General features: G+C 37.6%; 1 protein-coding gene across 4 annotated transcripts in view; it reads left to right on the top strand.

Moving 5' to 3' along the window:
* Ca8 (carbonic anhydrase 8) overlaps positions 1-2,753 on the top strand; it is a 106,196-nt gene extending 103,443 nt beyond the window's left edge. For 2 of the 4 annotated variants that reach the window (XM_029556686.1, XM_029556685.1), the window contains one exon: positions 1,768-2,753. In XM_029556686.1, the coding sequence (XP_029412546.1) occupies positions 1,768-1,968 (201 nt within the window). In that variant the 3' untranslated portion in view covers positions 1,969-2,753. The remainder of the gene's footprint in view (positions 1-1,767) is intronic. The other 2 variants (XM_029556687.1, XM_008854165.3) reach the window with 1 other exon arrangement.
* The last annotated feature ends 9,825 nt before the right edge of the window (positions 2,754-12,578 follow it).

Here is a 12,578-nt window from a genome sequence, read left to right as displayed (position 1 = left end):
CCAGAATCTCCATAGGTTTTTTTTTTTTTTCGAACATGGATTATTTTTTTGGTTTTTGTTTGTTTATTTTGTCCAACCAACTTTCAGTGTCATGAGGAACACATTTTGGGAAATGATTGATTTGGTTATTTTCTTTGGCAGAAAACACATATATCTGACCATTAATCTTCTTTTAGCTCAGAGATGCTTAAATTTATTGTTCAGTCAGCAGTTTGATGCCACTTTAATTTGTAAGCCTTAGGTTTATCATTGTCAAAATATATACATAAACAGCATTGTATTTTACTTTTGAAATCAGATCTTTGAGGCTCCATTTTAGAGATGTGATGAGAAAAGTTGGAGAGATGTTGACCAATCTAAAATCTAAAATTAAGAACATGTCCGAGACAACATCATAGCACCTATAGTTGAAAAACAATATGCTGTATTCATGAAAAATGCTAAAAGTAGATTTTAAGTGTTCTCACCACAAAATGACAATGGTGTGAGTTAAGGCATATATTTTTTAGCTTGATTTAGCCATATTATACATGACAACACATAAATAACATGCTGCAAATGGCATACAGTTTTATTTGTCAATTAAAAAATAAAAAATTTAAAATATTTTTTAAAGATTTCTACATGATGGTATTTTTTTGAAATATAGTTTGTAACTATATATCCCAGCATTATAAATATTTTGTTTTAGAAATTATATAGATTGCCAGGCATGGTTACTCATGTCTTTAATCCCAACACTTGGGCAGCAGAGACAGGCAGAGCTCTGTGAGTTTGAGGCCAATTTGGTCTATACAGCAACTTCTGGGCCAGCCATGGCTACACAATGAGACCCTGTCTAAAAAAGGAAAAGAAATTATATATGTATATATGTGTGTATACACACACAGTATATGGACAATTTTAAAATATTTCATTGTATTATAATTTATTAGTCACTTGTTTCCAGTTTTTCTTATGTTGGTGATGGTGGTAGTGAATATCCTTATGCATAAAAGTAATTGGGTGGTTATGTCTTTGTTATAAATTTCCAGAAATATAATTCTGTGTTCAAAGTGAGTGAATCGTTAGGTTTTATTTTTCCATTTGTGGTGTGTTACTTAAAAATTGGACTTGTGCATGCTAGGGAAGTGTTGTACCATTGAGCTATACCCTTATGCTCACTGTCCGATAAATTTGAATAGCTGTCTCTTGTGTGAAACCATTCAGGCAGGAGAATGTAAGTTTCTCCATTTCAGTAAGATATTGGATTGAAACCTTAGCTGACAGCCTTTCCCTAAATGTGAAGCCTGTGGTTTGTTAGCCCCCAAAAGTGCTGTGTCATGCATTATTTTATATTATTTAGCTATAAAATAGAACCAGTAAAACATTTGAGACCCAGGAAGAAGTAGTCCTGATGCATTTGAATTACCATCCATCTGTGATTATTAACATGAAATTGATAGCAACTTAAAACTGTCTTTATTTATTAGATGTGACATGCAAATATTTCGTTTATAAAGCAGCTCATGTATTAATTTATTTTGTTTGAAAATCTTTGTGGTTGTGAAATTTTGCATCAATTCTTTCTACTATAGAAATAAAATTACATACTTTGTGAGAAAATTAGAGGTAACAAACTTGTGCCTGAAGATACTTTAAAATCTCTATATTTTCTCATTATGAAATTTTTAGTTTTAACGGTGTCAAGTTGGGCTATAAGAAGACTTGTCAGTATACTGTAGAAGGATGCCAGTAACCTAATTGCTCCCTTCTTTTTGCTTGGAGGAGGAAGAAAGTGGTCCTATGAAAGTGGTCCGCTGGTGCCCTGGATGTGGAGTGGAAGCTCCCAAGCAGCAGCTTCATTTTCTCAGAAATCCTGCATTGTTTGTCTTCATCTACTGCAGCTTTGATGGACATCCTGACAGCTGTCTGTATACACACTGTTATGAAATATTAGAAGTGACTGTATGTTCTGAAGAAGCTTAGCACATGGAAACACATCGTGGCTGCTGGTGTTTCTATCTTTACACATTTTACTTATCGCTTCTGTGTAGAAAGAATGAAACTAGTTTTCAAGCCTATTAATGTGAATGTATATCATGTATCAATAGGTGAAAAGAAAATACATTTCCTGAGCTAATAGTAATTCACTTACTGTCTCTAATAGAAACTTTGCTCATCCAAGCCTAGTATAATTCTTGATAATAAAACAAGAGTTTTGATCAATAACAGCCTACAACTTGAAAACGCAATGTGAAGGATTCATAAAATTGTCTGTCATATTACTTTTTAATAATCATACCAAAATTAGTGTCAGGATGGTTTATCATGGAAAACAGGTTTGGACCTAATGAAATAACACTTTATATATTTCTTTCTTAAAGAATTTAATTGAATATATGAATCTATATATTTATGGCACATCTGAAATTACAGTTTCTTAAAATGTAAGAATAACGTAAGAAATAAATAGGATGAAAGAATATGGCACAACATATGTTTACTTTCCACAGAAACATAAACAATAATATTCTCTATTAACTTAGTATCCTACACTGTGCAAGACTTCAAAATACTTTATTCATAGATTGTACTTCGGTGATGTGATGAGATTTCTTTCAAAGATGACCAACAGTGTCCTTTTCTAAGTACTGCTGTCAATCAAACATAATCTTAGTTCTAGGTAAAAGGAACTGAATGATGTTAAACCGTAGAGTCATTGGCACAGAGCAAGAACTTAATAAATCAATGTTATTTGTTACAGTTGTCAAGCGAATGGCTTCAATAACAATCTCAATTTAAAGGAAATTTGTGATGCAAAAACGTCTGCTAGAAATAGGTGGAATGGGTATGTGAATGTTCAGGGGTTTTAGACATTGCATAATAGAAACAATACAAATAAAAATAGAAGCAAACAAGGTTCAACCCAGAAACCTGGGTGGGAAAAAGCCTATAGCAATTACAGTGAGGAGAGTGGATGTGAGGAGGGTCCAGTTGTCCTGGAACACAATGGGGCAACAACAGGCAGAGCCCCCAATGATGGGAGAGGCTTTGGGTACTTCCTTTTTGCAGCTTCTAGTGTTCATTAAGAAGGAAACAGGAAAGCGTGGGCTAAAAACCCTGCGACATAAACACACCTTTTAGACTATCACTATCACCACACGTGCCCAGCATGCCTGTAGGAGCACATGGTTTAGACTAGATCTAGATCTGAAGGCTCTCCTGTGTGGCCAGGCAAATGTCGTTCCTGGTACTGTTTTGGTAGATCAGGGCCTGGAACAAAACAGTGCACAGATGCCCGTGTCTCCACTCCTACAGGGGCTGGACTAGGAGTTGGCATCTTGGTTTTGACATCTCATCCTTCAGTCTCCTTACACTTTGCCCTGAAACATAAAATAGAAAAATTTAACAACAAAAACTAATATAAATGATTTCCAAAGCAGTATCTAGTTTCTCATAGTTCACCTTTGATTCGAAGATATGTTGTTTTATAAAGTATTTCTTTCCCTTCCTCATTTTCCTTCTTCTCTCTCCTTTTTCCTTCCTTCTTTTCTTTCTTGAGATAGGGTCTCACTGTTTAGCATGCCTGGAACCCACTCTGTAGACTAGGCTGACCTGGAACCCCCAGAGATTCACCTGCCTCTGTCTCTGCCACCTGGGGATTGAGATTAAAGGCATGCACCACCATGCTTGGCTCTGTGTATTTACATAAATGACCACGTAAGCAGATGTCCATTGGTGACTTCTATATATATACATATATATATGTATATATATAATCTTGCAAGTGTCAATAACATACCACTGATTCAGAATAAGAATACTGTAGTATGTGCTTGTAGAAATGAATTTGAAAGTATAATTTGGCCATGAACAAATGTGTGAATAGTTTTTCTCAGATCTATACAGTTTTGATGGTGGGATGAGAAAGAAAATCAAAAGCTATGTGATAGGCCCTGAAGTTGGAGGAGGAGCCTTCCAGAGAAAAAGTGAGAGAGGACATTAACCTGGATACATGATAAAGTTCACAAATCTTGAGATTTAGGGTCTTTTTGTTTACAAAACACAGTAAAGGCAACAAACTGAAGTGCCTTTCCATATGGCGTGCACACGTAAGTGCATTGGAGTCATGGTCATTGGTGTTCCTAGTGGTGTGTAGGGGATATTCTCAGGTTTGTCAGCTAAGAAAATTTGAGTCTTCAAGTTAAATTTGTATTATATTTATTTGCATGTATATATGTGTGGGTGATCATGTGCCACAGAGTGGGTGTGGAGCTCAGAGTTAGGTTTTTCTTTCCACCATGGGGATCCTGGGGATCAAACTTAGGTCTTCAGGCTTGGCCGCAGGTGCTGTTACCCAGTAAACCCTCCTGCCAACGACTATATTTGATGTTGCTGTTCAGTCTAACCTGAGGTCTTGCCAATTTTGTTGATCTTTACCAAGAACCAAAATGTGTTGTTCTCTATGGTTTCTATTTTATTTTCCTTAAATTATGCTGTAATCATCATTTTTCTTTCATTACTTCATGTTTGCTATGAATTTAAGTTGTGCTTTTTCCCGCATTTTAACGGGTTAGGTTGTTCTTTTGAGATTTTCTGTTTTAAATCAGGGCGTGTATAGTTCCATTTTCCTTAAGCATTGTTTTAGCAGAAGCCCATAAGTTTTTTAATGTATATTTTTACTGAATTTTTGTGCATTTCATACAATACATCTTAATCATAATTAGACCCCTTCCCCTATCTGCATGCCCCATAGCCCACCTACCAGATTCCATGCATTCTGTCACATATGTTAAGGCATACCTAGTCAAGTTTGTGTGCCCAAGAGAAGTCTTTTGGTCAAGGAGAATAGAAGTCTTTTTATTTGAGGGAGGGGGTAAGGTATTGAGGCCTGCATTTAAAAAAATTTATATTTTGAGAATTTCATAGGTTTTAATCATATTCAGACACCCCATTTCTAGCTCCACTTTACTATTGCCTATTGGTCTTTTTTTGAGACAGGGTCTCCCTGTAGCCCCAGCTGACCTGGAACTTGCTATGTAGACCAGGCTGGCCTCAAACTCACAGAGATCCGCCTGCTTCTGCCTCCCAAGTGCTGGGATTAAGGGCATGTGCCACCAAGCCTGGCTATTATTATTATTTTTAAGGCCTACTGAATCTAATTTGTGTCCCTAAATAGTCTTTGGTATGGTTACATACCATGGAGCCTAGTCAACTTACCCAGTGTTACACCCTTAAGAAAAGTGACTCTCCCTCTCCCAGTAGCTGTCAGTTACCATTAGTTCCTAAGCTAAAGTTGGGGCTTCTTGCCCATCTCAAACCCTTCCATGCTGGGATTTTGTCTGGCTTGCATAGGTCTTGTGCATGCTGTCATAACTATTGTGAGTTCATATGAGTAACTGCCATGGTGTCTGGAAATCACTTTCCTCGTAGTCATCTACCACCTCTGACTCTTACAATCTTGCCACACTGTCTTTTGAAATGATCCTTGAGCCTTGAGAGGAGAAGATGTGATATAGGTGTCCCACTCGGGGCTAAGTAAGCACTCTGCAGTCTTTTATTCTCTGTATATTGGCCAGTGTTAATTTAATCAGAAGTGGTTGGCTATTCCTATAGCAAATTCATGCCACTCTTGTACCATTGGGCATATCTTGCCAGGCCAGTTGTTATTTTAGCTTTCAGGGTTCACAGCAGGGCAAGGTTAATGATTACTTTTCTCTTCTGGTAGCATGCATAGCACCTTCTCGCAGTATGAAAGCTAGCCAGTAGAGATGAAGTTTTGAGGTCAGTGTCAGCTTGATTTCTCCTTGTTTGTCCTACAATTCATGTTTGTAGAGTCTTCAGCAGTAGGATCTTACTGTCTAGTTCTGGCTGGTAACCAAGACCAATGGCAATATTCAGTATTGTTTGAGGGTCTGTGGGATTCCTCTCACCCCTATCAAGTGCTCCAATTGAGAGAGTCTGTGTGAGGGGATATGGAATGAAGTGATATAAAGGAGGAAAGGAGAATAATGGAATAGGAAGGGTTAAGTGGGGTGGGGAATGAGAGGGTAGGGCAGAAGAAGTGTGGGGAGGGATAACAGTAACAGCCTTCAAAAAACATATGGAAACCTACTACTATAGAAGCTTCTTAAAATAACACCTATCAATATAAAAAGAGTTAAATGGAGTTACCCTATAATGGGTGTTCAGTGGCCCTACCAGATACCACAGGCAAGCAAATAAAAATCCCAATGACAGGAGCCCTTGTAGTTTTATATTTCTAAGTCCCAAAGGCCTCTTTCTTTTCACTGAAGTGGCCAACTCAGGAGTCATTGTGAGCCTAGGAAATGGGTTGTGACTTGGATACAAATTCATAGACACAGATGTACATGTTAGAAAAGACCGTGCTGTGTTGCAAGTGATTACACCTGGAAACATCAGTTGACATCTGAGAAGTGGAGAGAACAGCTGTGTGAAGGCCAGGATGAAGACTGGCATGGACAGAGCATGCATGCTCACTCAGTGCTCACCGATTGGGTCTGACTGCTCTATCAGAGCCCCAGAGGCACAACGTGCATTACCCAGTATGCACATGAGTCGAGCACTGCTGGTGTGTGGGTCTTCAAATCAGGGATCCTTGGGCCCGGCTTTTGGAAGCAATTTGAGGACAGTTCCTTTACTCCCTGCATTTCTAGGCTTGGATTTGAAAAATATTTTCAGGTATTCAGCTCAGCAGCAGGCATAGGAACACTGAGCCATTATGGGAAAGGTAGGGTGAGACTCCGATTTTGCAAATAGCCCTTTCTGATTGAGTATATCTGGACTTCAGAGAGAAATCACTCAATTTCCTCCCTCCTACAAGTGAACTTCAAAAGGACAAACAAGAAAAAAACAAGGCATCTTCAAACTCTCTCTCCTAAGGACTGCTCCTTTTTTGTTTTTACTGTTCTGTCTTACTACTTGTTTCCCTATGTGTTCTCTGTTATTTGTATACCTTTATCCCATATACTTTTCCTTCTTTCCTAACTTGTTTCTCGCTTTTCCTTTCTTCATTCCTCCTATTTTAATTAAGTAATTATTAGCATTTTAATAAAATTTAAATTCCTAGTTTGTCCTATAAGTGCACTAGCTCCTTCTATGTGTATGTGTATGTCCACAAGTATATGTGGGTGCTCTCACCCATGAAGGCATTCATGGAGGCCCGAAGTTGACATTGGGATGCCTTTCTCAATCACTTCTCCACTTACTTTTTGAGATTGGATGTCCCGCTGAAACTGTAGCTCATTATTTTGGGCTAGATTGGCTGGCCATCAAACCCTGGTATCCACATGTTTCTGCCTCACAGCACTAGGGTTATAAGCATGTTTCTATCACACCTGCCCACCTTTAGACATGAGTGCTGGGAACCCAAAGTTGGGACCTCATGCTTATACAGTAAGCACTTTATCCACTGAGCCATTTTCCAAGCCCAAGCTTCTTTCTTTTCCCTCTGCATTAGTAATGTAGATAATGCTTCCTCTTTTTTAATACATTTAAATATATGGCTTGTTTTTGGAAAGTCATTCTAATTTGTTTTCTTTCTCTCCTCTGAGGGGTAATGGAGATTGAGATGCAAAGAGAAGACTATCTACTTCTCTTATAAAAGTGGGAGTTGTCTGTTCCAACAAATGTGCAGTGCAGAAATGTGGAAAAGTAAAGCAATATGACTTCTCCAAAAGCTCATAACTTCTCAATAATGGAAGCCAAATGTTTTGAAATGATTGAAATCCCAGAAAAAAATAGTTCAAAAGTCTCATTTTAAAAATGATCAGTGATTTCAAAGAAGATGTGGATAAAAGGATTAATGAAAACAGGAAGTAAATTTAAAACTTGGATGCCAAATCCAGCAGTGATTGTGATTCTTGAAAAAAAAGTGGAATCAAAAGCCCAGAAAATAAACAACCTCAGTGGAAAGCATCACTAATAGATGAAATTAGGTAGAAGAAAAGATATCTGAGCTAAAAGCAAGGTTAAGGAACTATTATTACACTCAGACAAAAAAACAAAAAACAAACAAAAAAAAAAACTCTCATGACCACAACTTTCAGGAACTCTCAAGCATGATAGAATAAACCTAAGAAATTGAGGGGTAGAGCAGGAGCTGCAATGGAAACCAAAGGCAATGACCCCCACTCAATGGAATTAATAGAAGAAAGTTTCCAAAATTTAGAGAACGCTCTGGATATTCAATGATTTAGATATGATCAGAAAGACCCTCTGTATGCCACATTTTATTTAAAATGCTGGCTACAGAGTAGAGAAGTAATATCAAAACTGCATGAGAGAAGCACCAAGTTACTTATGAAGGCAAGCTCAACAGAATTACATCAAGCAGCTAATGATATACTTCAATTCCTGAAAGTGTCAATCGAGATTACTATATTCAGAAGTTATATTTTAAAATCAATGAAGAAATGACTACAGCTCAAGAAAAGCACAAACTAGAGCAATATGTAACCACCAGTGAAGCATTGCAGAAGATAAAAAAATCCTACACACAGATGAGGAAGAAAGATATAATTTCATAGACGAACAAATAAAACGAGTAAAATGTGTTGGCTGGAGAGATGGTTCAGTGGTTAAGAGCATTTGTTACTCTCCCAGGGGATCGATGTTCAGTTCCGAGAGCCCATATCAGGTGGCTCACAGTCACTTTCAACTCCAGCTCCAAGGGGTCTGACAACCTCATATGAGTTCCAAGGACACCCTGTACACACACATGTCAGACAGACACACATAAACATAAATCAAAATGAGAATATTTCAAAACAGAGGCAAAATTCTAACATTTAATTTTGGAATATAAACCATCAGAAAGAACAAAACAGCATTTGATTCAATAATAAAAATCAGTGAAATCATAGAACTTAACACATATAACTGAAGATAATTTTGAATATAAGAAGTCCTAACTCTCCAATTAAAAAGACATAGTCTGTTTTGATTAATAAACATAGTCTAAGTCTTTATTGGCTTCAAGAAACACACCTCACTAGTAAATACAAAGATTAAAAATGAAAGATAGAAAATGATATGTCAAGCAAATGGATTTTGAAAGCAAGCTGGAATACTTATACTCATACCTAATAGATTTCAAGTCAAAACTAGGAGTAAAAAGAAGGTCACTATATACTAATAAAGAGAACAATCTATCAAGAAGATATAATGATTGTAAATATGGATGTACCAAATGCTGGCTTAGCCAGTTTCATAAAGCAAGCACTACTAGACATAAAGGGACAGATAAGTCTAAGTACAATAGTCATAGGAGATTTTAATACCTCACTTTCACTGATGGATTATTCAGATGAAAAATTAATGAAGAAACTTCAAAGTTAAATTGCACTATAGATCAAATGTGCTTAGCAAACCTCTAAAGAATATTTTAACAGTTATGAAATACAGATTCTTCTTATCTACCCATACAGCTTTCTTTAAAACACATCACATTTTAAGCCATAAAATAGTCTTAACAAGATATTGGCATTATGGCACATGTCTGTAATCCCAGCACTTTGGATGTGAAGGTATAGCAAATTTAAGACCGGCTTGGTGCCTTAGTTTCCTTTCTTATTGCTGTAATAAAATACCTTGACAAAAGCAACTTAAGGAATCAAGGACCTATTTGGGCTTACAATCCAAGTTATAATCCATCATTGTGAAGAGTCAAGGCAGCAAGAACTTGAAGCAGCTAGTCACATTACATTCACAGTCAAGAACTGTGAGCAATGGATTAATTCATGCATGCTAGTACTCAGCCTGCTCTCCCCTTTCCATTCAATCCAATGCCCAGCTGATAAAATTTAGCATGGGTCTTCCCACCTCACTTAGCCCAATTAAGAAAATTTCTCACAGATATGACCACAGGCCAGCATAATCTAGAGAATGCCTCATTGAGGTTCCCTTTCTAGTTGCTTAGATTATGTCGAGTTGACAATTAAACCTAATCATCACACATGGCTTATGTGAGTCCCTGTTTCAAAAATCAAAACAAAATAATAGCAAAAACAAGTCTTGACAAATACAAAAAAATGAATTACGTTCTTGTATCTTATCTGATCACAATGGAACAACACTAGTGATCACAGTGAGAAAACAACAGGCAATAAAAAATTACATGAAGATTGAATAATATGTTTTTGGACAATTCTTTTGTCATTGAAAAAAAATCAAGGTACGGGGGGAGTTGAAATCTTCCTGGAATAAATTGAAAATACAACTTGCCAGTGGGATATAGCAAAAGCAGCTCTAAGAAGCAAATTTGAAGGTATTAATGCCAACATTAATGTGGTATGGTGGCACTGCCATTAATCTCAGCTAGGGAGTTAGAGGCAGGTGGATCTCTGTGAAATCCAGGCCAGTCCGATCTCCATAGTGAGTTCCAGGCCACATAGGGCTACAAGGAGACACTGCTTCAAAAAAAGTCATAGAAATCTAAAGTAAATAATTAGTGATGTGCTTCAGGTTCTTAAAAAAGCAAGAACAAACCAAGCCCAAAATTAGAGGAAATAATAAAAATCAGAGCTGAAATTAATGAGATGGAAACCAAAATTCCCATATAAAGTTCAATGAAACAAAGCATTTATTCATTAGGAAGAGAAAAAAGATTGACAAACTCTAGTCAAACAGGGAAATAGAAGACCCAAATTAATAAAATTCAAGTAGAAAGAGTTATTACAACAGGCATCACTGCTATCTATGGAATCAGTAGAGTATGTATTGGAAAAATATTTGAAACAATTGGAAGACCTCAAAGAAGTTATGTACAACCTACAAATATTGAACCAAGAGGGTATTCTTTCATGATAAAAGCCCCAAAGGAAGGAAGAATTGAAGGAACATAACTCAGCTTAGTAAAAATGATATGTAACAAACCAATACCTAGTGTTACATTGAATGTTAACAATATTATATTGACTGGAAAACATTTCCTTTAGGAATAGGACAAGGGTGTCCACTACAATTATTGAGTATAACGCTTGAATTTGTAGTCAGAATAATGATGCCAGAGAAAAATAAAAGTGATACAGATAGGAAAGCAAGAGGCCTGATTATAGGTGTTTGTGGATAATGTGACCCTATACTTAAAAAGATTAAAAACGGCTCAGGTAAAAGAGGCTTGATAAATCTGATAAACACTTCCAGCAATGTAACAGGATATAAAATCAACTCACAAAAATCAGTAGCTTTTTTATACATAAATAACATAAATAGCACATTTGCTGAAAAAGAAGTCAGGAAAACAATCTCATTCACAATAGCACTAAAAAAAATACCTGGCATAAACTTAATTAAAAATGTTAAAGACCGGTTGGGTGCTGTGGTGCACACCTTTAATCCCAGTACTTGAGAGGCAGAGGCAGGAAGATCTCTGTGAGATCAAGGCCAGCCTGGTCTATGTAACAAGTTCCAGGCACATTTGCTGAAAAAGAAGTCAGGAAAACAATCTCATTCACAATAGCACTAAAAAAAATACCTGGCATAAACTTAATTAAAAATGTTAAAGACCGGTTGGGTGCTGTGGTGCACACCTTTAATCCCAGTACTTGAGAGGCAGAGGCAGGAAGATCTCTGTGAGATCAAGGCCAGCCTGGTCTATGTAACAAGTTCCAGGCCAGGGGGGGCTACAGGGAGACCATATCTCAAAAAAAAAAAAAAAAAGAGACAAAAACCAAACGAAACCAAACAATGTTGAAGACCTACTACTAAATAAAGTACTGTAGAAGACAACCCTAGATGATGGAAGACCTCCCATGTTCAAGGACCAACAGCACTGATAGTGTTTAAATGGTCATGTATTACAAGATACCTGTCAACAAATGGAATGTCCCTGTCAGCATTCCAATGAAGTCTAGGGAGACGGCTGAGTGGGTAAAGCACTTGCCACAAACATAAGGACATGGGTTTGGATCCTCAGAGTGCATTTAAATCTAATCTGGACACAGCAGTGTATGTCTGCAATCCCAGCATTCCTATGGTGAGGTGGAGGAGAGTGGAGAATCTCTGGAAACTCATGGGATAGCTAGCCTGGGACACACAGCAGAGGGCAACAAGAGGCCCTGTATCAATGTAGAAGGTGAGGATTGAAACCTGGGGTTGCCCTCTGACCAGCACATGCACACTGCGGCATGACCACACCCACATTCACACATAGGAACACACATGCCTACAAATATACGCATAAAGATTAAAAAATCCATGAAATTAATTTAAAACCGTCTAATAACATTCACAGAACTAGAAAAAAATCCTAAAATTCATATCAAATAGCTAAAACAACCCTGAACAAAAAGCAATGCTGGAGCCTGTGGAAATGGCTCGGGGGGGGGGGGGGGGGGGGCTTGCCATGTAAGCACGAGGCTCAGTGTTGGGGGGGGGGGGGGGGGGGCGGAGTGCTTGCCATGTAAGCACGAGGCTCAGTGTTCAGATCCTCAGAACGCACAGAGAAGCTGGGGAGTAAGGCAGCTTCCCTGTAATCTTAGAGGCAGAGACAAGTGCTCCACAGAGCAGCCAAAACGGAGAGCTCCAGACTCAACAAAACACTCTGCCTCAGTATATGAGGTGGACAGCAATCA

Source organism: Nannospalax galili, unplaced genomic scaffold, assembly GCF_000622305.1.
Source record: "Nannospalax galili isolate Female #2095 unplaced genomic scaffold, S.galili_v1.0 scaffold987, whole genome shotgun sequence".
NCBI classification, from domain to species: Eukaryota; Metazoa; Chordata; class Mammalia; order Rodentia; family Spalacidae; genus Nannospalax; species Nannospalax galili.
Note: the sequence above shows the minus strand (reverse complement) of the source record. Positions and strands in the feature narration are given on the sequence as shown.